Source organism: Boleophthalmus pectinirostris, unplaced genomic scaffold (assembly GCF_026225935.1).
Source record: "Boleophthalmus pectinirostris isolate CB_2022bp ecotype Guang Dong unplaced genomic scaffold, ASM2622593v1 HiC_scaffold_3, whole genome shotgun sequence".
Lineage (NCBI taxonomy): Eukaryota > Metazoa > Chordata > Actinopteri > Gobiiformes > Gobiidae > Boleophthalmus > Boleophthalmus pectinirostris.
The window spans coordinates 19,867,668-19,895,431 of record NW_026571299.1 but is presented as its reverse complement, the minus strand read 5'-3'; the positions used below and the strand labels follow the sequence as shown (position 1 = coordinate 19,895,431).

The 27,764-nt window shown below is 37.5% G+C and overlaps 1 protein-coding gene and 1 pseudogene across 1 annotated transcript; one reads left to right on the top strand and one right to left on the bottom strand.

Moving 5' to 3' along the window:
• Positions 1-567: 567 nt before the first annotated feature.
• On the top strand, positions 568-24,702 carry tafa4b (TAFA chemokine like family member 4b). The gene is given in 5 exon segments (XM_020930934.2): positions 568-682; positions 10,809-10,964; positions 23,691-23,787; positions 23,789-23,813; positions 24,580-24,702. Coding segments are annotated over 5 exon segments (516 nt in total).
• On the bottom strand, positions 22,978-23,095 carry LOC129411126 (5S ribosomal RNA; annotated as a pseudogene).
• Positions 24,703-27,764: the final 3,062 nt, after the last annotated feature.

Genomic DNA, 27,764 nt, shown 5'->3' with positions numbered 1-27,764 from the left:
AATACAGGCAACAGGTAAACAAATGAATCATATGTACATACTTACAGTACTGCATTGTATTACATTTGTGTGAAAAGTAGCAAAGTTTAGTTCAACTCAATTGTGAAATGTGAAATTAAAACAATTGATAGCTACACAATGAAATCAGTGACACAGCAGGATGCAAGCTGATTAAAAGATTTGATGGCCATAGAAATGTCACTTTCAAAGAAAAAATAAGGGCAACCAAATTGTTCCAAAATAATAATAATAATTAAACACAGTGCAAAAGTGTGAATCGTGTTGATTGGAACAAAAGAGGAAAATGTTGTTTTTGGACAAATCTGCCACTGACTCTGTGGTGTAACTTTGAAAACTTTGTGCCAGAGTTTGTTATTTCCTGTACTGTAGCAGTAGAAAATTCTCCACACTTTTTCCACTTTGTCATTTTACTCCGTGACCTTAACGCCTCACCCCTCGCACTGTTTGTTTGTGGAAAATACTGTATTTTTTTGTTTGAGCTGCTGTGCCGGGTTTTTTAACCTATCCTCTCCCTGTGCCCTCTGCCCCCCCCCTCACTCTCTCAGGATGAAACTGTTGTGGAGGTCAGAGTGGCCTTTGCAGGTGGCCTTCCTCGTTGCCGTGGTGATGCTCTACATTGACCCCGTGTCCACTGGCAACCGTAACCATCGGGGACCGACAGGTACGGCGGGTCTGGTTCTGAACCCCCCCTCCCTCTGTCCCACAATAGGTTAATTACACTGTCACTGCAGAGAGACAACACATGCTCCCTGCGCTGTGGAGCTGTCCCAGGTCCTGAGCGTCCATTGTCTCTCATTGTGTTACATTGTGATCCTGACATAGACAGATTTTGGCCTTGAACGCAGACTGTTTAAAGGATATGGTCTGCATAGATAGACACGCCACTTAAGCTGTCAGGGTCTGTCAACACAAAGGCATCAGGGCAGTGAGATAAGATCCATTCACCGCACAGGAGACAGCGTTGCTTCTAAATATGTAGGCTATTATTTAATATTCATATCTCACAGTACAGAAAATGCTGAGCCAGTGAAATACAGTACTGATTAAGAATTAGCTTGCATAAATGTGAGAATGACAGATGACAGAATGAATTAAGAATGTACCTTTTCATTAAACAAGTCATTAGGTCAGAAGCCTGCATGGTTTGTTCCAAGCCCAGGTGATGTATCTGTAAAGAATTATGATGTGTCAAATACAGGTTGTAAAAAACACAAATATAATCCAATGAAAAGACGAGCAGTGCAAAGCTGGATAGTACATAATCTTGCACTTTAAGGTAAATAGTTTGATTGTTGCTATCATGTTGTGCATATGATGGGTACTCTTGTTGTGTCCCTCTATATCCACAGTCTTTTCCAACATGAACAGTTTGGTTTTAGTTAAAAGATTAGGTCAATCAAATAAATAACCAAATTACTATTACAAACTAACAAGCTAATTAAGTTGAGACTACAGACGAATAGGAAAAAAAAAAAAAAGATCTTACATTATTAACACAAGTTATTGGTTTGAAACTTCTCTCAAATTCTTCATTTGAAAATCAAGATTTAATAAGGCATTATGTGTAAAACTGGTCAATTATACAAATTTTGAGGACATGAAAAAAAACAGGTCCTCACAGAAAGATATTGCTAAGAATGTGCTTATTTTTATTTATTTTTTTAACAAACTGCCTAAAAAGTTACAATGCCCCATATAAATCAATGGATGAAAGTTGATTAAATGAAAAATAAAACATCTCAAGCTGGTTACTTGACTTTAAACAATGTTGGGTGCACTGCAATTTCAATTTCCTCTAAATAAACCCTTGCACAAGACACACTGACTTAATTTGGACTGTCCCTAATTTGATTTTTTTTTTTCCTAAACAATTCCCACTGATATCTCGACACTGTTCATAAATCTGCAGAACTTCCCTCACGCCTCGACTTGTTAGCACCCCCCTCCTCGTTCTCACTCTCTCCTTCTCTCTCTCTCCCTCTCTCTCCTTGTCCCCAATTATCACCATTTCCTTAATTACGCGCGTGTCTTTGCAAGGTGACCTTTGAGTGGCACAGAAATGCTAGCAGCGCCCGGCCTGAGCTCTGACTGATGCTATTAGTTTGCGTTTGATGCAGAGGAGGCGGCGTGCTTACAGCGGGACATGGCTAATTGCTGGGACAGTGTGTTGTGAAGGTCAAACCCGATGCCCTCCCCCCTTCCTCCTCTTGCTTCTCACTCCGGCTGTGAAATAAGATGACATGCCCCCCTTGGACCTCTTTTATTACAGCTTTAGTTTAATTGGAGAAGTTTTGGACTTGTGGTGAGGGGAAGTGCTTTGCCACACAGAAACATTTAGTAGCTGTAGGTTTAGAAAGAAATGATTGTACGTGTGTTATAGCTTTTCTGTAGTACAATAGAGTTGTCATGATACTAAAATTACCAATTCGATTTCATTACAACTGGAATGGCTTGATACAATTTTGATGCCATGGTGCAAATTTTTTGACAATAGAATGCAATTTTGAACAAAACATAATAGTAGTTTTTTAGATATTACAATGTAGTCATATACTAGTTCTGATACAGATCAAGATATTTTTCAAATATTTTAAAAAATTTCAAATTTTGTCTTATTTATTTGATTTATTTCTGTATTGATACTTAAAATGAGTATCTAGTTTATATACTAGTTTTAGTATTGAGTATCAGGGTTTTGACACACCTGTAGTTCTGCATAATACTCTGTTATATTAGTTACTAAAGCCAGTGATGGATTCATTGTGCCTGTTGTACCCTCTTGCTACCACTTGGTGGCTCTATAGGTCCAAAAATGGTAACAGTATTGCAGATAGGTTTCAGATCTTTCAAAATTCTTAAGAGTTTTACATTTTACAGATTTAATCATTTGTTTGTTTATTGCAATATAGAAACATTATTATAAAATGTATTGCAGAGTTAATTGTGTTCTGGATTGACAGGCAGGATCTTGGAAGTAAACGTACCTGTGTAAAATTGTGACTTGTGAAACCTCCTAGCAGCCAGATTAGTCACTGATTTGTGTTTCTATGCAGTGGGATCTCCGCTGCATCTGATAAGCATATGATCTTTATTTAGCCCACTCATTATACTGCACTATTCCACCCCTTTGAGAGAGCTCAGTCAACTTTATCATATAGAGAATCAGTCATAGAAATTCAGTTTTGAGTGATTCAGGCTAGTACTACTTAATTAGGGGTTAAGCTTAGGGCATTGTTGAAGTAGTTACTAAACCTGATTTATTCATTATGCATTTAAAGTGATGTATCTGATTTTTTGTGTGTGTGGAAAACAGAACTAGCTCATTTTAAACAGTTTGCCGTGATCCAAATGTATTCCTCACTTTATACATTCTGTGTATTCTAATTATTCACCATAGTGAGTTCATAAGCGTTTTTCACTTCTCAGTGGCCATAGCCTGTTCCAGAATCAGGTATGGAAAATATCTTCTGAACATCAATGCATGGAGAAATGTTATTTTAAAAATGTTACAGACATACTGGTCTCAATGGTTCCTTCGGGATGTTTTGAATTTTATAGATGAAGAGACAAGTGGGGCCAATAATAAAGGTGGCAGGTTGTCAGTGTTTAACTGCTCACAAATTACTCTGAGAAAGTATACATATTAATTGTATTCACCTCACAGTTAGTTAACAGCTTTTTTTATTGCACCTCTAACATTATCAAGTAGAGAAGTTTGCATCGATGGCGTCAGACTAGAATAGTGCGACAAACTGGTGAGAAAGAACGCACTATTTTGTCATGCTCTAAAACCAGGGAGAGTTGTTCTTAAAACTAGAGGTGTGTATTTGAAAATGTCCATTATTCCTCCTTATTAAGAGGGGTGACTGTGGGTCCTGCCTTTGCTCTTGTTGTATCCTATCAAAAATGCACAACAACAAACAATCAAAAGCACTGGGCTATTGAGAAACAAGTCCATAATGTTTTACTTTTTGATGCAACAATGATCATTTTATCTTTAATCCAGTTAAGAAATTGTTAATATTGTAGATCTCCTATAATCTCCTGGTGCGATGAGGAAAAGGAGAGACCCCTGACTGGCTGAGCAGAGAGTAGACCCACATGTGGATTTGCATAGACCGTCTTAAGAATGTGCCAAAGTTATAATTACTACATGCGTTACTACAGCAAGATCAGGCCCTATGAATTTGGATTTGTGCTCTGTCTGCTCTCCACTGTTCTACTATAACCATTTAAACTTTACTACAGCGATGTCAAGTGACTGGTTCGCCCTGTGGAGTATGTTGGTAACTGGAGTAATGTCCATGTATTGCAAAAATGCACAATTATTATTCTGAATTGAGCTAAGAAATTACATCAGGACTTGACTTTTTGATCTTTTTTAACTTTTAATGATGAAGATTGCTTTCAAGGAGACACTAAGTAAGTTGTTAAGCTTCTCATTTATTGAAAAATTAATCTACTGGATCACAAGTCAAACTATAATAAGCAGGTGAGTCATTCTGCAAACTTGAAGGAGAGAAGAAAATAGGAAAAAGCGGGAGATTTATTACGAATTTCTTTTGAATTTGGATTTGATGTTACTGACACTAACACATTCATTCATTTATTTATTTCTATTCTATCATCAAATCACTGTCAAATTTTTAGTTTGTGGAAGTTGCAGAAGTGTGAATGGACACGATTAGAATAAATGTGAAAAATAGTCCACTTTATAAAACAATACAGCGGTCTACCTCTTCAAAGCTTTTTCTTTCTATTAATCATTATCTGAAGGTGCACCAATATCCCACCTATTCACACAACTTCCCTCCATCCAACTCTAGCGCTAATATAGCTCGCAATAACCACATAACGAGATACCTCCCTTTAGCGAGGGGAAGACTGAAGCCCATAATAAAGAGATGAGATGGGTGACCTCTGCAACCTTATTATAGCGCTGAGAATTCTTTGTAGTACTATTTTATCTTTCTTTTTTTTATTTTCTCCTAACAAGCGGTATATTGAGATCTGCTGATTGACCACTATATGTGCCAATAATGGATTCCATAAAGGCGTATATCAAGAGGCAGATTAAAATAGCTCGGGGATAAGATGTTTATTTTGTGCGTGGCGACTCGCTGTTTAAATTACAGTGATTTGTTTTCCATTGAGTTCAATTTTCTTTGTGATAAGGATACATGTGTGTGCTGGTGTATGTGTGTGTGGAGAGAGAAAAGGAGAGGGAAGGTAGATAGATAAAGAAAAAAGGAAAAGAGTGAATGAAGAAAGGAGATAAAGAGAGAAGGAAGAAATATAAAAAAAAAAAGATAATATATGTATATATAGAGTAAGGCAGAAAAAGGAATAAAGAGAAGAGGTACAGAGAAAAGAATGAGAGCGAGAAAGGGAAGAGAGAGATAGGAAAAAGAAGGAAGAACTGAAGAGAGAGAATAGGAAAGAGAGATAAGAGGAAAAAACAGTGTGAGAGAAAGAAGAGCTAGATGGGGAAAGGAGAGACATAGAGAGAGAAGGAAGAGATAGAGTGAAATGGAAGAAAGAGAAAAAGAAGAACAAGATAGAGTGTGAAAAGGGAGACAAGAGGGAGAGACAGAGAGAGAAAGAAGAGCTAGAGGGGAACGGAAGAGAGAGAAGAAAGAAAGGAGGAAAGGAAGGGAGAGATAAGAGGAAGAGAGAGAGAAGAGATAAATAAAGAAAGAAGGAAGATATATATATATAGAGAAAAAAAAGACAGCGTGAAAAGGAAGAGAGTGACAGAAAAGGAAGAGAGAGGAGATAGAGAGAAGGAAGAGAGAGAGGAAAAGAGAGAAACGTAAACGAGAGAGAGAGAAGAGAGAGAGAATTGAAGGAAATGAAAACGGAGGGATGATATGGGAGCGGCGCCCTCCAAGAGCAAGGGATCATTGATGGGGCTCTCTGGAGAAGAGAACAAACAAACTTTAAATCAGAAAAGATGAGAGAGGCCATGGCCCGCCGAAATGGAACCCACTTCTGTATGCGTGTGTGTGTGTGTTTGTGTGCGTGTGTGCGTGTGTGTGTAGAGTGTGCCTCGTCTCACGTACCTAAGCGCAATGGGGGCTTACAGTGCAGTTCAGGTGAGGATGCACAGAGGCTTATGGGTAGTAATGTTAGTCGGATGTAGCGATGATGAAGACTTGGAGGACATTGGGTTTGGAGAGGGCAAATAGATATAGATAAGTCTCTGGGATTCTGTTCACGGGGCCATAAGCAAAGATTACAGTCACTAAACATTTGTGGTCTCTCCCGTTTTGGCCATAAACTGTTTCCCCCTGAATGTTTGGGTGTAATGTGCCGGAACATGGTATTACAGAGGCCTATTCACAGAGCTGTAGAGGAGCAAGAACACAGGCACATGTGCTGATCCTGTGTGACTGTCCTTGTCGCATGTGTTAACGGGAAAATGAGGCCACACACCTCTTTGGTATGTGCCATGTGTTCTGTAAATAGTGCAGGTGTGATATGTATAGAACGGGCTGTGATACTTATATGGCAATATGGCAAACATGTTCAGCACACGTAGGCAGGGCAGTATGGGCAATTTTGTATCATGATATTAAAGAGTAAATTTGTGATAATGATATGGTTGACAGTGTACCTAAAGCTGCTTACAGTGGTATTTATAGTAGCGGCTCTAGATGAAACTATCATCGTGTCACTTGCCTAGTGTGAATGTGGCGTGAGGGTTGGTGGTTGGTGGGGCGAATGGCACAGATCTACCCCAGGGCAGCTGTAACTACCACTGTAGCATGCCTCAACTGAGTGTAGAGTAAATGAACAATGCACTGTGAAATGTTTCTGAGCACTATATAAATCTAATGTATTATTATTGTTAGTAGTAGTAGTAGTAGTACCAGTATTTCTACAAATGTATTTCAGGCTATTCAAGTTATAGGCACTAGGTTTTAAAATCAGATACAGTGCACATGCTGACCCAAGAGTGACAAAGCAAATGACAATACATCATGAGTAATAGGATATGGCCCAAACCTAAGCAGATGTACATATTTTTGTGTTTTGTGGTTACACATAAAAAAAAAAAATGCTACATGTAGAACAAAAAATAAATTATTCTCTTAAAATTGCTTTCTTTTTAACTAAAATCTTGTCAATTCTGTGGAAGAAAACAACAACAATCTTTCAAATGTTTTTTTTTCCTTATCTGCTACTTATGCTTCTTGTGTTATCAGTGTCACAATGATATTGGCACAAGACAAACTTAAGTTTAAGTTTTTGAAGCATACTCTGACTTTAGTACAGGGCATCTGGTGAAAAAACACACATTACATTCTGTGGTTTATATTCAGCTTGTCAGTGTTCATCTTTCTGTTATTTATTATTCTATACAGACAAAATTAAACCATTTTACATTCCCACAATTTGTCTTATCCACAAAGACAGGCTCTCTCCCACCATATGTTCTGCCAGGGGCTGTTTTATCTCCACCACACTCATGCCTCACCTAATTGTCATTGTACCGACAACAGCGGCAAAGACAGAAAAGTTTAGGTTAAACTATGCTTTATACAGCGCGTGTCCTTGTGTCCTATTACTGTCAGGCTAGTGTTATAATTAAGGCCGTGACAGCCCCTGGAGAGGACTGATCACCGCATTAGGTCTACGTGTGTGTTCGGCGCTGTCAGCGGCTGCACAAATACTCTAAATATCCCAGCACATAATGAATGACTTACACTCAAGAAAAAGGGCTCTGGGTAAGATCTGTTTCTGAACAGATGTGTCCTATTAATATACTGTACGTTGCATCTTTTCAAATATAAACTTTTATGTTTTCATCTTCTGTGATCATAGATACCTGTGTATTTGCGAATGAATATTTGAAAGACTTATTTGTTCAGTCTTAATTGTTCCATATTATGCACCTTGTGATGTCATGAAGCGGTAGTTTTCAAGTTAACAGCAACATTTTTTTACCTTTTCTTCAGTATAGAGATTGGCAATTCCAGGTCTGAAGTCATCCAAATGATTCTAGTGAAGTTACCACATGACATCACAAGGTGGAAGAGAGTGTTTTCTGTTTGAGAGAAGAATTCAGCCTAAATGTGCAGGGTTTATGTGTTAAACGTGTCTGAGTGAAACAAACACAACTCCAGGTATGATTATGATAAGGAAACAACATTAGAACATAGATCAGAAAATTGTAATTGGGCACTTGAAGTCAAAGTCCACATGGTTACTTATCCAGCCAGATCTGAAAAATTAAATCCACATTATTCAACTTTTTAACACAGCTTTTTTTTTTGTGGCAGTTTATTGGATTGAAATGTACTTAAAATACTAAAGCAAACATCTTTACTCTGAATGGGATTGCATCCCCACAAAACTCTTATTTGCCCACCCCCCCGCCTGTTTCCATGTTGTTCATTTCGCTATAATCTTCTTCTCTTCCACTAGTTCATAAAACTTCTATCTCGATGGAGAATGTTCTAAAGTATTATACGTATTTATAATTAAGGTGGCATGCAAGCACCAGAAAAGACATACAGATAAGATCATTTAAGACAGAATAATAAACAAAAGCACACAATAAAACAGTGGCTCTCAAATATGAGTGTTAATTCTGTGATTAACATGTGTGTTTGGGGCTGTCAGTGGCTTCAGAAATAATGAATGGCTTACACACAAGGAAAAGGGCTACAGATAAGATCTCTTTCTGCACAGATGTGTCCTATTAATATACTTCACACCCCATCAACTCAATATTCTTTCATCTTACTAATGCATTTTATTTATATAGCGCTTTCAGGACACTCAAAGACGCTTCACAGAACAATAATAAATGTCACTTTAAAGAGGATTAAGCAAACAAATTATGCAGAAAAGAGGAAATTTCATCTTCTTTGATCAGAGCTACCTGCACAGTATTTGTCTGATAGATTGCACAAAAGGTTATTTTCTTTATTTAAATTGTGATTCATTTTTTCATTTAACACAAATTGATTTGCTATTGATATCAGAATAAAGTTTGTAAACAGTGATTTTTAAATGAACCCAAGCATAATTAGATTGTATTATGCGTTTTTTTTTTTTTTTTTAAGTTTTCTAACATGTTATAACATTGCTCCCTCATCAACACATGTCAACCAAGACTAAACCAGGACTAAACCAGAACTAAACCAGAACTAAACCAGACTTAGAACCTCGAAATCTACAACAGAACCTGACTGTTTTCAAGACCATTCGCTGTTACTTGGTGTTCTTTATTTCCTCCCAAACTCCTAATCAACTGAGCGTGCCATTGTGTCATTGCTCACATCAATCCCCTCTCTCTTTCTGAGCTCCATCCAAGAGAAAGCGTCTTGATTTGCCTCGCCCTGCTCCTCTTGTGTGGTTTTACAATGACAACAGGCGAGGAGCGTGCGTGACAAAGTTAATGAGGGCACTGGGCTCACAATAAAAGCGAAAGAGCTGCTAAAGACGTGTTTTCTTGTGAATCAAAGACACCGTGCCCAGAATAAACCAAAGACTCTATACAAGTGTAAATAATTCAGTCGAGTCAGTTTACCCTCCTCCCGGTGGTTGCTGTGCTAGATATTTTCTTATTTGTCAAAGCGATTTGTTTGAATTTTAAACCCAGGAGAATAATCATCAAAACAGCACCCAGGCGCTCTGAAAACGTTTCTTGTTAAGAGCCTGTACCAGATTTCTTTTTCTGTGTTTTTGAGCAATATTTGTCTTGTCCCAGTACAGAAATATTGTATAAGCAGTGCAGAATAAGTCTACTGTGTACTGTTTGCATCTGGAATCATTTACTGAAAGATCTTAAATTGGAATCTAACGTGTCACTTGATAAGTTCAAGAAAATTATACAAAGTCCCGCAACTGAGACGTGCATGCAAATGGTTTTATAATGTGATACTTTGGGATTTTATCTTTTTCTTATTGATTGTGTTGGCTGCTTTCTTGGCCATAGCACTCTTTAAAAAAAGATTTTGATTGTCAATGGGACCTCTTGGTTAAATAAAGGTAAAATAAAATAAATAAAACCATCTAATTATCCATCCATTTTCTTCCGCTTATCTGGCGCCTGGTTGCAGGAGCAGGACTCTAAGCAGGGACTCCCAGACTTCCTTCATACTGGACACTTCCTCCCGCTCTTCCAGGGGGGACCCTAAGGCCAGGCCAGCCGAGAGACATAGCCCTCCAGCGTGTCCTGGGTCTTCCCCGGGGCTTCCTTTCAGTGGACATGCCCAGAACACCTCCCAAAGGAGACGCCCAAGAGACATTCGAAACAGATGCCCAAGCCACCTCAGCTGGCTCCTCTCAATGTGGAGGAGCAGTGGCTCTACTCCGAGCTCCTCCTGTGTGTTTGAGCTCCTCACCCTATCTCTAAGGGAGCACCCAGCCACCCTGCAGAGGAAGGACCGGTTGTATCTGTGATCTTTGTCCTTTTGGTCAATCTACGGTCCTACCCTCAACTATGGTCATGAGCTTTGGGTAATGACTGAAAGGGCATCTTGTTATACTGCGTTTAATTACCTGATAATCATGAAGTGCATGGTTAGCTGACTGGAAAATTCCACTCTGGTTTTTGCAATTTATGAAAAGTGCTTACAAAAATATCTCTGTGAATAAATAAGATGCTCAGAATGTATAATGTAAATAAGGTAGAGAATAATTTTGGACCACTGCAAACTGTTTAAAATGATCTAGTTCAGTTTTTTTTTTTTTTTTTCCCAGTAAAAAACATGTACAGCACCTTTGATAGTTGTTCTCCTCTCTCTGTCTCTCTGTGTTGGTTTGTGTTGCAGTTGCGTACCAGGTGAAGCAGGGCACGTGTGAAGTGGTGGCTGTGCATCGCTGCTGTAATAAGAACAAGATTGAAGAGCGCTCCCAGACCGTCAAGTGCTCATGCTTCCCCGGACAGGTCGCCGGTACCACCAGAGCCAGGCCCTCCTGTGTGGAAGGTAAAACTCACGTTGTGCATGCAGATGGGTACTATTCTATATGTTAAAGGTGCATTGTGTAACCTTTCTGGTGGAGGGAACGTCACCTGCTTGTTTCTATGGATATGTCATTGCTCTGCCTGGAATGTTCCATAACAGGGGTCTCCAACCTGTAGCTCGGGAGCTACCAGTAGTTCTCCCTTCCAAGTAGCTCGCCATGGGATATCAGAATTATATCATTGTGCTGAATAACAAAAAAACGGGTTAATTATGAACTTTGTAAATGTATCATTTTGAAGCCCAACTTTGTGCACCAATAAATGGATGATGGTTTATGTTTTTTAGGTATCTAACTGTACCCCAAGTCTTGCCCTCTTTCTTATGATCATCTCAATTTCTTGCGGCCGCTAAAATGAGTAGCTCTCTGGCATTTATGTCTTGTAAAGTTTCCTCACCGGAGGAAAAAGGTTGGAGACCCCTGTTCCACAGTATGACACTGAATAGCTGTACCTTACCTTTATTAAATTACAGGTTTTATAGCTTAAAAATATCAAGAAAAAACAGGCATTCTGATTGTGAGTGGTTCAATTAGTTGACTAGTTTTTGTTTCAAGTGTCCCCAATGAGAATATTAAGAATAAGATGACCTATTGATAAAAGACAAATTGTTTAAATTTCTTTTTTGACTCTGATTGGGGCTGATGCTAACTTTGTTATAAAAAGTCTTTTAGGTTTTGTTTTAAACTAGAGTATATAAAGAGTGTGTTTTTATATTGCTAATATAAAGTGCTATAAAGGTAAGCACTGGCAGCAAAATCTAAATCAGCGGGACATTGCTGTTCTTACATTTGACCAGTAGAAGGCACTTGCACATTGTACCATAAAGACATCTGCTCCATTCACTCCTGCACTATTTCCTCTCAACAGAATCAATTCATAATGTTGTTTAACCCTGTGATATGATCTTTGATGAAAACAATTGTTAGATAGTGATGCAATCAGGCAACCATTGCAAAGATGACTGGTTTTGTAATGGAGCTTGGGGGAAAAGATAATTGGGTGAAAAGTTTAAAACCTTTTGAGATAGGATTTTTTTATTGTAAGTACAAGCAAACTTAAGCTTACAATTGCATAATATAAATTGTTGTTTAATTATCACAATACAGATACTTTCCTGGTTTATGTTTTAGAGCTAATAACTAAATCTGCACACGGAATTGCTACAGAAATCCGCATTGTTTTTCAGTTCCTTCATTTTTTTCTCATACAAAAGAACCATGTGTGTCCCTGATTGGCTAATCCACCTGTGAGTCACGCTCATTTGAAAACAGGGAGACTAGACTCAGATCTTCGTAAAGTTTAGAGTAAAGAGTCTATTCTGCATCCTGGGCAACACATGAAACAGAAACTGGTACAAACATCATCTTATCTGTTAACAAAACTGAAATAAGCTTTTTAAAACTATAAAGGCAAAAGTTGTAGCATCATTCAGTATATAGTGAACAATACACGACTTGCCATACTCTATACAACTGTAGAACAACTCACCCTTGTGTAACAGATAACCTTATGTCACCACCATTTCATCTTTACCACACCCACTGTATATCATAGCCTTGCCTCCTTTAATTATTTCAAATTTTATTACCAGTTATTATTTTTTGATCATTGTTATTGTAATGTGTGTGCCACAGTGCCAACGTTATTTCCCTTGTGGACCAGTAAACACTGTTGAAGTCTAATCACAAAGGCATGCCAGTTGAAAGTGCTGTTAGCCAAAAGATAAACAGAAAGTTTGTTTGTGTACTGTGAAGATTATAGCCAAAGGAACAACATTTACATGGAGACAAGCAGGTGCAGACCAAATAAAAATCAGGTTTGTGAAGATGCAAGTCTGCTCACAGTAAGGAGCAATGCAATAAAATCAACTAAAATGCATTTATTGTAGTCTATTTTTCAGGTAAATGTTACGTACTGAGGCTTTAGCAACAGCCACCCGCACGTATAATTTTTCAGTGTTGTCATTTCATATTTGGCTCTCATCTGTGCTCCTTACCTCCTCTTGTGCCCTGATACAAAGCACTTTTCTTATGAGTCATGGTGACCTCTAGTCTCACAGTGACAAAGAGCTCGCCTCATCCCACACACGCGCACACACACACACACACACACTCACACACACACATACTATTCACCTTTTCGGCTGGGGCTCGTACTGCAGACAAAACCCTCATTGAATGGCCTTTGTAAGCCTCAGTGTAAATGGATTGATCATGAATAGAGGCTAAAAAGAGAAAAATGGCAGCAGACTTTGAGTGTATTATGAGCATAAGCTGTTTAAAGGGGATATTGAGTTTCCTTACTGTATTAATTCTCATATTTTTCTACCAAACTAATGTTTATGCTGTAATCACACTTAAAAAGTTATCACAATATTAATGCAAGTGTAAAATGCTTGATGACTAAATCCCATTACTCAGACTAACATAGACATGGTGACTAGATGCTTGTGTTGGTCAATTCATCTAGGCAGTAAAGTAGTTCTAGATTCAACTTGGAAGCGAGAGATACAGGACTTCTTATTTTGAATGTATTATTACCATTTCTTTTGGTGCTCTTTGTTAGTATAATGTATTGTGTGATGTGTGAGCTATTGTGTCCAAAAAATGTCCCATGTAGATCAATAACGTTTGTCTAAGTCTAAGAAAACAGTTCCAAGCCTGGAAAAATTAAAGTCACCATGGCAAAGGTAACTCCAATGCCATTTTTATTATACTGATGACAACTGTAATCTTGATGTTATACATTATACTACACACTTTACTTCAGAGAGTGAATTCTTGGATTTCACATGAAACTTGGATGAGTCCTCTATATGCAGGTTAAGGCATTGGCAACTCAGGTTTAGTTGTGATTGCAGTTTTTAAACCAGTAAATTAAGATGTAATGCAGTATTGTTTTAGGAAACAAGTAAAGTAACAGCATGTACTGTGCACATATTCATCATGACTATTGACTATACTACACCTGAAGGACTGACTCATTTATTAGTCATGTTTAGGGAGACACTGTAGATTAGATGAGTGGCTTTGCTCCAGGATTTGTAGAACACAACAAGCTCCCATATCAATTATAAGTGAGAACAGAATTTAACCACAATTGCAATCACAACTTTTAACAATTCTAATAATTGCACAACCACACTATGTATACAAATACATTGCTTTTGGTTTACTTTGTTCTAAGTCAAATAGCCTTCCTATATCCTGATTTATGTTAGCTTGAGGATTTAGGAGTTAGTCTGACTTGTAAAAAATTTGATTTTTATAGTCTTTGATCTTTTTTCTTGAAATCTTAAAAAAAAAAAAAAAACTAAAAACGCTATTCTCTGATCTATGTTATAATGTAATTTCCTCACTAAACACAAATCTGGAGTTTTTTTTTCATTTGCACATGTTTAACACGCAAACCTAGCACATTCTGGCTAGTTCTTTTTAGTTACTTCTCCTCTCAAATGGAAAACACTGTTCTACCTTGTGATGTCATGTGGTAATACAGGAATTCTCCACTGTGCAACATCATACACCTTCACTACAATCATTTCAATCACAATCAATTCGGATAATTTTAGACCTGGAATAATTGCTTATCTCTACTGAACAAAGTTAAAAGGAAGTTCTTTATTTGAAAACTAACACTACATGACATCACAAGATGCACAGAACATTTTTAGCTTTGGAGATGTGGATAGACTAATACTAAATGGTTACTCAATCATGTGTGAATGAAACAAAACACAACTCTGAGTATGTTTTTGAGGAGGTAAAAGCACTACAATATGACTAAAAACTTACAGCAATTACTTCTTTGTAATACAGGACCTTTAAATATGATACAATCAAAGAGTTGGAATGACTACTTTTTTAATGTTCCATGTTAATGTTTAATATTCCAAGCAGATATTCAGTGATATGTTAAACTGTTGAACATCATGAATCATTTTGAACATGCATAACTTGCTTCTGTTTACCATGTCTGATATTCTGATATATTGTTGTTGTTGGTGTTTTGAGCAATAGCTTAGCACGTGTATAATCTTTCCGCTGACAGTTTTTTGAGTGCAGCGCGTTGTTGAGTTTTGGTCATGCGTAACTGGGTGTGCTGCCACGCTGAGGTAAGCCTGAGCAGCAGAGACGCACTGTATTAGTAAATCAGCGTGGAAGGAGATGGATGGCCCTCTCCCTGTGCGCTGCCTCTACTGAGACTAGCCAGTGGAACAATGCCTCCCGGAGGAACCTTGAGAGTGTGTGTGTGTGTGTGTGTGTGTGTGGGGGGGGGGGGGACACTTTATATTGACCCAAAACAGAAATGACCTGGGGTAGGGGTACGGTCAAGTTGTCATTCTTAAAGTTGAATAGGTCTATTGTGCAAGGGGTTCAAGGAAATTGTCCTTTTGAATTATAAGAGTCTGAATCTGTATTATGGATAGTTCTGAGATGTTGAAGTTTATACTGTATTTCTGAGCACTTACAGAGCACAATGGAAACAGGAAATGGGGTTTTACTCATATAAACAAAATTAACAAACACTACTACAATACTTAGGTGCACTGTGTAATATTTGTGGTGGAGCGTCTTCCTGCAGCTTGTCCCCATGGATATGTTATTGCTTTGCCTGATATGTTCCACAGCATGACATTAAGCATATATGTTTCCATGACAACATTCAAGTAACGCCACCAGATCAATTTGTGTAGATGTTTCCTTTAATAACATAACTTAAATGGCATAATAACTAAACCAGAAATGTTACACACTGCGCCTTTATATAAATTTGTGAAAAATCAAATGACGATCAGCCATTCTGGAAAGATTATGTCATGAGTGAATCATTTCCATATTTAAACAACCTTTTTGTCTCATTGCTCAATCCCATCTCTTATACTGTGGTCCAAAGCAAAGAAAGTATCTGGCAAGGGCTTTTTTTTTTTTTGCCAAAACGTTATTTAAAAATGGAAGAAGCTTTTGAGCATCAGCCATCTGAGTGTGCTATGTATTTTTTTCACTTTTGTGTTGCTGTTCCTTGCATTTGCACTTCTGCAGGAACTTTAGTGTGCATTTTTTGTTTCTGTAAGTATAATCTGATTGGTTTTTGGGGAAAATCTATTATATATATGTAAAATCTATTATATATAGGCCTATAATTTCACTTAAGCATTTCCCTTTAGAATCAAAGCTTGTGTGGATAGTTAAAGCTTACATTTGGACTATATACAATCATATATAGAATTATACTCTTATTAACATCAAAGAAGTCCCCCCTTGTAAATGTTATTGCTTTGTTCGGGATCTTCCACATGTTTTTATCTTTTATTTATTGAAATACTCTTGTGTGTTACATGCATTCTTATTCTTGGAGGAGTCACCAAGCCACAGCTCTAAACTGGAGGCATCATCTGTTTGTGTCCATGTAATCCAATGTAATGTGACAATAGTTATTATAAAATGTGTTATGGATTGCTTTAGCAGCACAACATGTCTCTAGTCATTTTGGCAAACAAATTATTTACATGACAAACTCCAAAATATGTAGCATTTGTTGTTCTCCAATCTCATCAGATAAAGCCTTTAAAACAAGTTTAGTATGAGGTGTTAACAGGTTGAATTTTATTTTTACACACTTCGTTAACACTGCACCAAAGCAATGTGAGACTGTGTGGAATAAGCTCAAAGTCTGGCATTTCTTCTAATTATAAACTACGTACCTGTGGTGAGGAGGAAAAACATTAACTTTATGCATCAAGTGTTAATTGGCAATATTCAGGTTGCTCTTGCTATTAAGGCAATGGTGCATCTGTTAAGTCACGTACCATGCAATAGCTGTGTGTGAAAACAGTTGGAATAATGTTATGGTGGAGGTGCAGTTCTCAATGTGGCCACTTGATGTCACAAACATTACAAAGACCACACAGAACAGTGCAGCAGGACTCATTACTGTCCAGTCAAACATAGAGATACTGAAACTATGTTTGGCCATTTTTCTTTCTAATGCTTGTCAGGCTGATCATCTGTTTTATGTTGAAGTAAGTTTATGGCTCATTGATCTTGGATGACCTCGAGTATAATGTTGTAAAGAAACTGACAAAAAAAAAAAAAGCTTAAAAATAAAGACGCTGTGCTGGCTGTCAAACATGCACTTATAGTTGCAGGGATGGTCTTGAATGCAGTCATTTTACTATGCTGCCGTATGATAGATACTTTACTTTATCACTGTTAAAATCAATACTCAGATACTAAGTTATACTCAAACTAGTATTGAAACTATACACTCATTTGAACAAGACATCAGCACTGGAAATGTGTTTTTTTCCTGATGTTTTAGAAATCTTATGATCTAGATTAGAATGTAAGATGACAGGATAATATTAAAGATACAGTATGTAACTTTCTGGATGCCACAAGTCACCTGCATGACTCTATGGAAACAGAAAGTTAAACCCATACTTCAGAAAATTCTCCAAGAAGATAGGCAAGTTTTATGTCATATGGAACATTTCAGGCAAAGGAACAACATTTCCATGTAACCAAGCAGGCCTTCCTGCAGAGTCAGGTTTGTGGACATGCAAGCCTGCTCACATTAAGGACACATATTTGTGGCTCTTAATATAAATATTTATCTCACAATACAGAATAAAAAGATCCAAAATGCAATTAACTGCTGGAGATGACCAACCATGCATGATGTTTTTCAAAAATACATTGTAAAACTTAACACAACACAAACTGCTTGGGGAAAATTGGCCCTAGATCATTTAAGTTTTACAACTAAAATGATTTCAAAGCCCAACTTTATCCTTAATACTCTGCAGTTTGGGGCTTACCTGACTTCATTTAGACAAATAAACTCTCTTACAAACCAATTACTTTTGTTTGATTGATTTTCAGAGGCAATAAAAGTTGTATCTCAAGTCTCTGAAAAGAGTGTAGGTTATAAGTTTAAACAATGTGGAACTTAGAGCAACCTTTAAAGAAGACATTTTGAGAGTTCATTGTTATGATCCTATTGTAATAACAAGCTTTCCACAGCTGTAAGCCTTTTTAATGAACTAGCTGCACCGCAGGATCATAAATTGTCAATGAGATCAATGTAATTATGGAAATATAAAGAATATTTTCTGATTCATTTTTCTACACTCCTCCTGAATGTAACAGTGGGGAATACTAGAGAATACAGGGGTTAGGAGATGCTAGCCCATAATCAATTCTCCATCTTTTACATATTGCATTACAAGACATGGTGTGTTAAATTAAATCATAATTGTGAATATACGGAGATATTTTCCAGCTTTAATATAACGTTGGTAAGTAATAAATGTTACCAACACTGAGTTTCAAATTAGATTTTTGTCTTCACTGCTGTGAGATAAAATCACCTGCTGAGCAAAAACTGTGATTATTATATTATGGTCTTGTTCCTTAATACTGATGTTACTCATATAGCAGTAAATGTAGTTGTACAAGTAGGACAAAACTGGAACAAATGCTCAACAAGTAGAAATCTAATGAGCTAAAACATAACAATGTGGTTTATGTGTAAAAAACAAAACAAAACAAAACATGCAGACATCTGAACTAAATAAACATTAAACAGGAAAAAGGGCCCATGTTAGTTTATTTTCTCATTCATTTTATAATATAGTTTCCTGATCACAAACATACCTGGGGTTGTGTTTTGTTTCATTCACTTGACACACAAACACTGCATATTTAGGCTGAGTTCTTCTCTCAAACCGAAAACACTCTGTTCCACCTTGTGATGTCATAAGGGTAATACAGCTCCACTGTGTTTTTAAACTCCATACACCTTCACTGTAATCATTTGGATCATTTCAACCCTGGATTTGCCAATCTCTACTGAACTAGTTTTATTAAGGTGAAAGGAGCTGTTAACTTGAAAACTACCACTTTGTGACATCACAAGCTGGAATAGAGCATTGAGCTTCTGATATGTAGGCAGACAAATAATAAAGAGTTACTCAAACATGTGTGAATGAAACAAAACACAATTCCAGATATGTCTTTGAGGAGGTAACAACAGTATAACATGATCTAAAGCTCACAAGAATATTTTTTTTTGTGTAATATAGGAACTTTAAGATAAGATATAATGGATTTTTACATTTATAATTATACATACAGTATCTTGGCCTGGTGGTGGTGCCTTCATAGAGATAGACCTATTGTATAACATTCCAGGCAAAGCAATAACATCTCAAAGGAGACAAGACATAGTGCATCTTAAACTTGCAGTCCCTTGTGTATATGGACTTCTGCTTTTCCTTTTGCACTTTTTATTTAACTAGCCTTGGTTATGTAACGTCACTGCAGACTGTATTGGAGTTATCCTAGGACAACTCTGTGTGCTTGTCCTTTCTGCACCTGGCTCTCCCTCTTTACTTTTAGTAGGCCACCACCGCTAATGATGGCCCTAAAGGTTGACGCACTCCGAACGGCACCGGCCACAGTCTAAGCACCCCTTTCACCCTTTTACGACGCGCCCTCTGAGTTACGGGTAACACCGCAAACCATGTCAGGTGCTTGAGTGTCACGTGATCAGGTTGTAACTTGATCAAAGCACTCCAGGGCTGTGACCACTGGCTGTAAATAAGTCCCTCTATGCCTGCTAACGCTATAATGGCAGCATTAATGAGAATTACACAGCCAATGGTTTTAAAGGGCCTGTGTGCGTGCATCATAACAGCTCTCAATATTACACTCCTCCGTGGCTATGAGAGCTTTATCCACACTGTCTTCTCCCTTCTCCCTTTATGTGGAGCCTATTTTCCACTCGGCTTCAAATCGCTCCCCATTTTTCTGCGTTGTCTTTTTGTTCTTTTAGCTCATCCACTCCTGCTGATAGTCATCCAAAGCACTCCATTCCGACACTACAAAGATGTGTTTTTTTTTTACTCCCCTCCCCTGTTCTGTTGTTCTTCAGATGTTTGGTGTCATATGTAAACACTTTTTGCATCATACATTTTAACATCAGTGTGGAAACGATTGTCACCAGAGATCAAGTTTTCAGTAATGAAGTTTGAAGGCCTAATTCATAACAAACAAATCATTATTAAGAAAGATTTAGGCTTAGTAATTACTAATTTAATGCCATAACCCTAATTCCTAACCCCTTAATTAAGAAGTTACTGAGCTACAATCATTCTTAATAAACTATTAATACTATTGTCCATTATGAATTAAGTCTTCATGCTTTATTAAAGGAATTTTCTTTAAAATTTTGATTTTAAAATTCACTGTAGCTTTGCTGAATGCTGATTTATTCTCAGTTACAAAACCACTGGACATGATTAGCCATTTATTTGTTATAATTTTATATTTTAGTTTTCAAGACCTCATTTGGGTTGTTAGTTTCAATGGTGACATGCAGTTGTTTGCCTATACCTTGATCCCTAAAAAAGGACTCTTTCTGATATGGTCAGTACCTAAACCCCAGCAGTGACAGCCAATCATTAATCAGTGCTAGTGCATCCTCTGCAACCCAGTGAAGGAATTCTGGAGGTTCTGAGCTTTCATGTGAGGCATGACCTGTCTGTATACTGAGGGGAAAAAAAAAACAAACAAACAAAAAAAACTTATGTACACATATGTGTACTCTGCCAGTGCCTGAACATGCACTGGTAACCCAGGTTTAACTGTGGTTGTAGTAAACTGTAAGGCTTTGTACTGTCCTTTAAAGGCTAATGAATGTGTAGTATGAAGTGTAATCATGTTTTCTTGAGAACATCCGTACACAGATGTGTAATGAAGTTGGTTCTTTTATCCTCTCTCCTACAGCCTCAGAGGAGCCAAGAAAAGTAAATTAAGTTATTCTCGGCTGCCTCCTGTCTAGACGGAGGGTCAGTTGATCTATGAGATTTGAGTGTCAACTGTGAGACGTGGGTTTAAGTCTAGATTAAGGATTGGAACTACACAGTAAAAGACGACTTATCCTGTTGGAACACGGTAGACAATTGCTACTTATTCTTGTAATTGAGTGGCAATCTCAGTAGACATGTCGCTTCAAAATCCCTTTTATTGAGTTCACACCAGGAGTCAAACAGTGTCAGAGCCTCATTTGGAAAGATAATGCCTAGTCTCTTAAGAATTGATATTCTGATGAGTAGTAAAACTTTTTTCAGAAACCTTGGATTAAAAGGGCATTGCCATTGGCTAAAAAATACATAAAACAGAATGTAATAATCAATTTTATGTGTAAATCATGTTGATGTGATTCAGAGAGTTAGAAGATGTGATGTGAAGTCTGTGAATGTTTTATGTATTCTGTCTTGTACAAATTCTAGTACTACTGCAATACCTTGTGCCACTAGAACTTATCAGCTATTACTGTGATTGCTGCTAGTTCTACTTATATGCCTATGCTACTACAATTTATACTGTTGTGTCCTTGGGAAAAATCCATCTTTTTAAGGCATCTGATGTGTGATAGAAGGTGGTCAGAGGTGGTTCAGGTTCTACTCAGTAAGTCCCGAGTGCAGCTGTGTGTTCAGAAGTTGGCTTTCAAACTTTGTACAGATAAAAATTTATAGTTATTATTAATAGTTAATAGTTATAATAAAACTATAAAAGAAAAAGAAAAAAAAAACACTTGTGCAGATAACCACAGTCACTACCATTTTAGTTCACTGGCAGTGCTTTTCCTAACAATTTTCAAGTTTGTTTTTTCTTTTGTAAAATGTATAGCACAGTATGTACAAGTATCTTTTTCTTCTTATAGTGCATATAACATGCTCACTATTCATTTTACTAAATCTTTATTTACTTTTAAGATTTGTAGATTAATTTTTCATAGTTTGATGATTTTAGTTCATTATTTTACTTCCTCTGTTGGACATGGACAGCAGTGGTGAGGTGTAGAGGTAATTCCAGAAACATTTTTGTAAACAAAAGGCCAATCCTTGCCTGATTTACTTAATGATAATGACTGAAGAATAAAATAACACCTTTAGTTTCATAAATGAATATTCAAATTCAAATTATTTGAAAAATATATTGAGTATATCGAAAAATATTTGAGCTCAAAGTTCTTGTAATATTCAGCCTATTTATTTCAGCATTCCCTCACAAACTGCCACTTCACTGATGTACTACTTAAAAAAATAAATGTATAAAACAAAAAGCTACAGTCTCATTCAAAGTATATCCCTTGTCTGCTCTTTCTAACAGTGAGTGACTGGTCAACCCTTGCTTTTAGATTAGATACATTTCTTTGAAAGGGGACAGTGCAATTTCGTAGCACGCATGATTAAACATGAGTAAAAAGAAAAGCCAGAGAGGCTGTTTTTCATCTGTGGTCTCCTGGTTGAATATTCTTCAAAGAAAATGACTAATACTGCCTTGGTTTTACAATACAATCTCCCAGGCTTCATGTCTCCATCACCGTTCATTCTTTCTCCCTGCTTGCCTGACTCACACAGGATTTAAGATCTCATGTTGAGGGATCTGAATAATCTGATTAAAATGAAAAAGGTAACTGTTATACAATTTGACTGTGGTGAAAATCACATTAAAGATAAAACTGTGCTGAGATAAAGTCAATATGAAGAGAAGCACACTGTCGCTGTCCGTGGTGCTGATCTGAACTTGTATCGCAAAGGATTTAAAGCTGCATTATGTAACTTTTTGGTTGGGTGCTTGTCTCCATGGGGATGTTATTGCTTTGCCTTAAATGTTCCGTAATATAGCATTAAACACATAGCAGAAGCATTTATTAAATTGCATAAGTTTAAGTATTAAGTAAGTTTTATTTCAGTTACTTATTATACAGATCATCATTCACGCCTGGTGTTGGTAAGCTACTATTTGCCACAGCTGCCTTGGTGCAGACTGACAGAAGTGCGGCTGTCAATCTGCTCCATCAGCCCCTCCAACCATCACTCAAGCACACACCACTTTTATACTAGGCAACATGAGTGAAGTGCCTTACCTAGGTACACAACAACAGTTTTTGCGACTGGCGCTCCACTGTGGCACCTGATTTTCCCAGTGGTCTCCCATCCAAGTACTAACCAGGCCCGGCTCTTCTTAGCTCCTGAGATCTGACGGGATCAGGCTTTGACAAGCTGGTATGGCCACTGTTACAGATCTTGTAATTACTCAAAAATCAACACCACAGATCTAACTGATGATTCAACTTGATCTGGTGACATCGCCATATGATACTGTGGAACATTCAAGACAAAGCAATAACATCTCCATGGAGACAAGCAAGTGATGAACCTTCTGCCAGAAAGTTCCATTGTGCACCTTCAACTATACAAGCAAAGTATCTAAAGAGGATTTTCAATTATGTTAAGACACTAACCTTAAAGGAGGCTGGAGATACTAGGGAGAATAGGATGGGGTTAATTTTAGGTGGACAGCAGACGCAGACACAGTGATGTTGTCTATTGGTGCTGTCCACTCTACTTAATGGGAAAAAAAAAAAAAAAAAAGCTTGGAAGTGAAATTGGGAAATATATAAAAACAAAATTATTATATTATTATTGCAGTTGTTATTTTACAAATATGAAAAGCAATTCAACATTTATTATCAGCTCTTTTTGGTGTAATTTTTTATACTTTTAATTATAGCCAAATAAATATTCTAATTTTGCATATCTCCAGGACAACAATTGTGATTAGTCTATTATAAAATATGTGATAATTAAATTGTGTTTTTGTTTCTCTGGTAGCCTCCATTGTAGCGCAGAAGTGGTGGTGCCAGATGGAGCCGTGCATGGACGGTGAGGAGTGTAAAGTCCTGCCCGATCTGACTGGCTGGTCCTGCAGCCGGCAACAAGGTCAAGACCACCAAGGTGAGACCAATCGACCAATACTATACACCAACCGCACATCAGGGATCAAGTCACCTTTAGATGAGAGGTGAAACATCTCATCAGAACTCAAAAATAGTTCAATCTTTTATCTTTTCAAAATAATGCAACTACAAGACAGTTTAGACAAGAGAGATTTACTGTTACTGTTACAAAATAAGGAATAAAATTTGCTATACACACAGCTATAAGAGGGTTATTCAGTTTTATGAAATATATACAGTCCAAGTTAAGATAAGAGAAAGATAACAATGTACAAACTAACTAACTAAACAATAGGGATGCACCAATCCTGTCTTTAAGTATCTGCTGATACCCGATATTAACTGATGTCAGTGTAGAGATTGAAAATGTCATTTTTTTCTCCCTTTTCTCTCCTGGGTCTACATCAGTTAGTTCAGCATGGATATCGAATGAACTGGAGGTCAGTCCCACTCCTCTCCGCACCTGCAATGGGCAGTCCTGCTCCTGCCTACGCCTTAAAAGAATTGTAATTTTTATTCCTGCCCCTGCCCACATCTGCGATATTTTGTCCCACTCGCAAATTCTGCAAGATGGAGACACTCACTTTTTTTTTTTTTTAAGTGGAAAGGAATTGTTTAAAATGCTCAAGATTAGACCACATCCACAAATTTAGGCTACTTAAAATGTTTTTATTAATGCCAAATAAAATATCCAGCACAAATTATGTATGATGCATATATTAATCATTTGTATATTTTACTTTACTCTCATATTTCGTTTGCAGAACCGCAGTTTATCATCCCACCTGCCCACTGCCGCATTGTCCAGTCCTGCGCTCGCAAAGGGCTTTCAAAATGTGTCCTGCGTCGCACTGTTTTGCATCAGGTCCCGCGGGGCAGGGCTCTAGACTGAACTGTTATCATGGAACCGATACCCAAATTTTCCTGTATCAACACCGATTTGAGATGTGTTTAGAATGACTGCAGTTATGAATGCCTTACATAATTGCTTAATAACATTTCTTGTGGATGGTCTGTCATCTGCTTGTCTCCATGGTGATGTTATTGCTTTGTAAGGCATTACAGTGTGACTTTGGTAATTAAGACACTTGTAGACAAATAAATACAAGCAATTTGTTCAATACCATACTCTGGCACTTTCCCAGTAAATATAATCTCCGTGGAAACCAGCATGTGATTGACCCTCTACCAAAAATGTTACATAGTGCACTTTTAGAACCAGTATATACTCCCAGTGAATGTGTTTAACCTATTTACTCACCTCACTGAATAAACCATGTATCCCACCGCAACAATACGGACAGAAATGTTTCACATGGTCACTGCTCTAAATTAATTCCTCCACAGATTCTGTTTTGTTTTCACATCCCTAAATGTGAGCAGTAAACAAACATCTAACTCCACAAATCTTGTATTTGCCATCACCAGTCTAAATAGCTGTATTTAAAAGTGTAGAGCAGGCAAACAACCTCTGATGTAGCGGACAAGGACTCATTGACTCATCAATACGTCTGGAGAAACTCAGTCACCAAAGCCCTTTCTGTGATGTATTAACTGAAACGAGTTGAATGAGAAGTAGCCACTCAAGGGACCAGCAGACACATAGACGACGCTTGTCGCTTTGTTATTTTGTGAGCAGGGCATATATTTTTTAGTTTGCTTTAAATATATAGTCTTATTTGAAAATGAGACTAGTCTTCGATCAATTTCAGTTTAAATTAGGACTGGGAATCACAGGGTCCATCACGATTCGATACGATACAAGATACATGGCTCATGATACCATATTATTATTATTATTATGATACGATGTGATATGTGATTAATGCGATAATCAACAAAGTACTCTGTTATATAATGCTGTTTTTTAAGAACCAAACATTTTAGCAACTTTATTTCTTTGTTAAACCACCACTTATGCAAAGTTGATATGAAATACATCTACGTTATTTATGTATTTAAAAAAAAAAAAAAAACATGAATATGCCAAGTGCACTGAAGACAAGTGTATAAAAAAGCAACATTGTTGTGTGATCACGAAAAATATGATAACAATTCTGTATCACCAAATTTATTATCACAATATATTGATATTTTAATGTTTTTTGCACAGTTTAATTTGACTTATAAAATGATACCGATTATATCTGTTCATATAAAAGTATTATAATTACATTCCCCTTATCTGGTTTCACACTGTTGAATGGGAGATATAAGGGTAAAAAGACTCATTATTCATTCACTGCACTCTCGGTGGTGGTAAGCTACAATTGTCCTGAGCTATTCTGACAGAAACAAGGTGGCCAATCTGCACCATCGGCCCCTCCGACCACCACAAATCATTTAAGCACACACCATATTCAGACAATTTGAATGAAGTCTTGCCAAAGGACACAACATAAAATCTTTGGGTAAGGGAACCGCTGTTCTAACCACTGAACCACTGCAGCTCCAAGATGATTTTGATGTAGCGCTCAATGGCAAATTAAAGATGCAAAAAGATTGGTTTGTATTAGGGATGGGCATGATTAGTCGATAATTGATCATTAAGAATTTCGCCAGTCACGTTCATTTTTAATTGATTAACCGAATGTAGGTTGCTGTGCGTAGCATAGTATAAGGAGACTAGGCTGCGTCTGACAGTGCAAACACTGGAGTTGCTCTGGCACCTCCTTGGCGTTTACATGCACATCAGTATCCTGGTTATGCTCAGATTTTTTGAGTATCCCGGTTTTCTCAGGGTGCATGTATTACGCAGTATCCCTCTGTAACAGAAAGAACACCTATATTCCACTGAGTCGTGTACTTTAGTCAAAAAAATTAATCAAATGCCCATCCCTAGTTTGTATATCACTGTGAAAGGGGGAGAGTTAATTTCAAAAGTAACTAACCAATTTGTGTTTTCAATTGCCAGAAGTGCATTGTAGTATTAGTTTTTGCTAGTTGGCTAGTAGTCTTCTCATACTTACATATCTACACAAGGATCTGAAGTTGAATCCTCATGCAGTTCAGGTTTATCACAGTTTAGTTTATCTCTAGTTTAGACTGAGTTAATACAATTTTGGGTATATTTATATCTTATATTTTGCTGTCCCGGTCCCCTTATAACACAGAATCTCCAAGGCCAGTCTCTTGTTTTCTCTGACTCATCAATCATTCGCCCATCTAAAAGACTTTCCCTTGATCAGAGGCCAGGCTAACTTCTATGCACAGACCAGGGAAAAGTTAGTGTGTCTAGTATATTCCATCACAGACGGATAAACACCTCTGACATGATTCAAAAAGCCAGAGGGTCATTTTAATTGAGAATATAAAACATCGCATTCACTTACCAGCTCAATTAAAGTCACATATAAACACTTCCTGCGTTCATTTACACTACATTCATTTCGACTCGGGCATTTGTGAACGGCGAGAATCATGGGAGCGCGCAGGTGCCACTGACATACAGGTGATATATAAAGCAAAGACTGTTGTGAAGGAAGTGGTTGCTAGAGTAATTGCTCTAGAGACAGCATAACAGCACAACATCTGTCGCATTCATTAGGACACATTATAGCGGGGGCCTTCCTCAGAGTTGTACAATTAACAGCCATAATTAAATTGGCGAGTGGGATCAGCTGAGGAGGAGCCCGGGCGCTGTTTGCCTTTGCAGTGAAATTAATGGGACTCCTTGGAACAATTACACAGCTCTAGCCCCTCTTGTTCTCCTTGTTTTTTTCCCCTTTGGTTCGTCAATTCGAGGATGCGGTGATGGCGTGCGTCAGTGGACATTAATTGTGCATTGCTGGGTGCTTTGGGATTGGGGTGTAGTTACTTAGAGACTCGGTGGCGGCAGATGTCACAGAGGATAGTTGCAACGGATGCGGTGATCGCCTGGCAACGGTTCTCGCGGCCTTGGCCCCCTGACACTGTGGGTTTTTCTGTGCATCGCTCCTTTGTGTGGCGT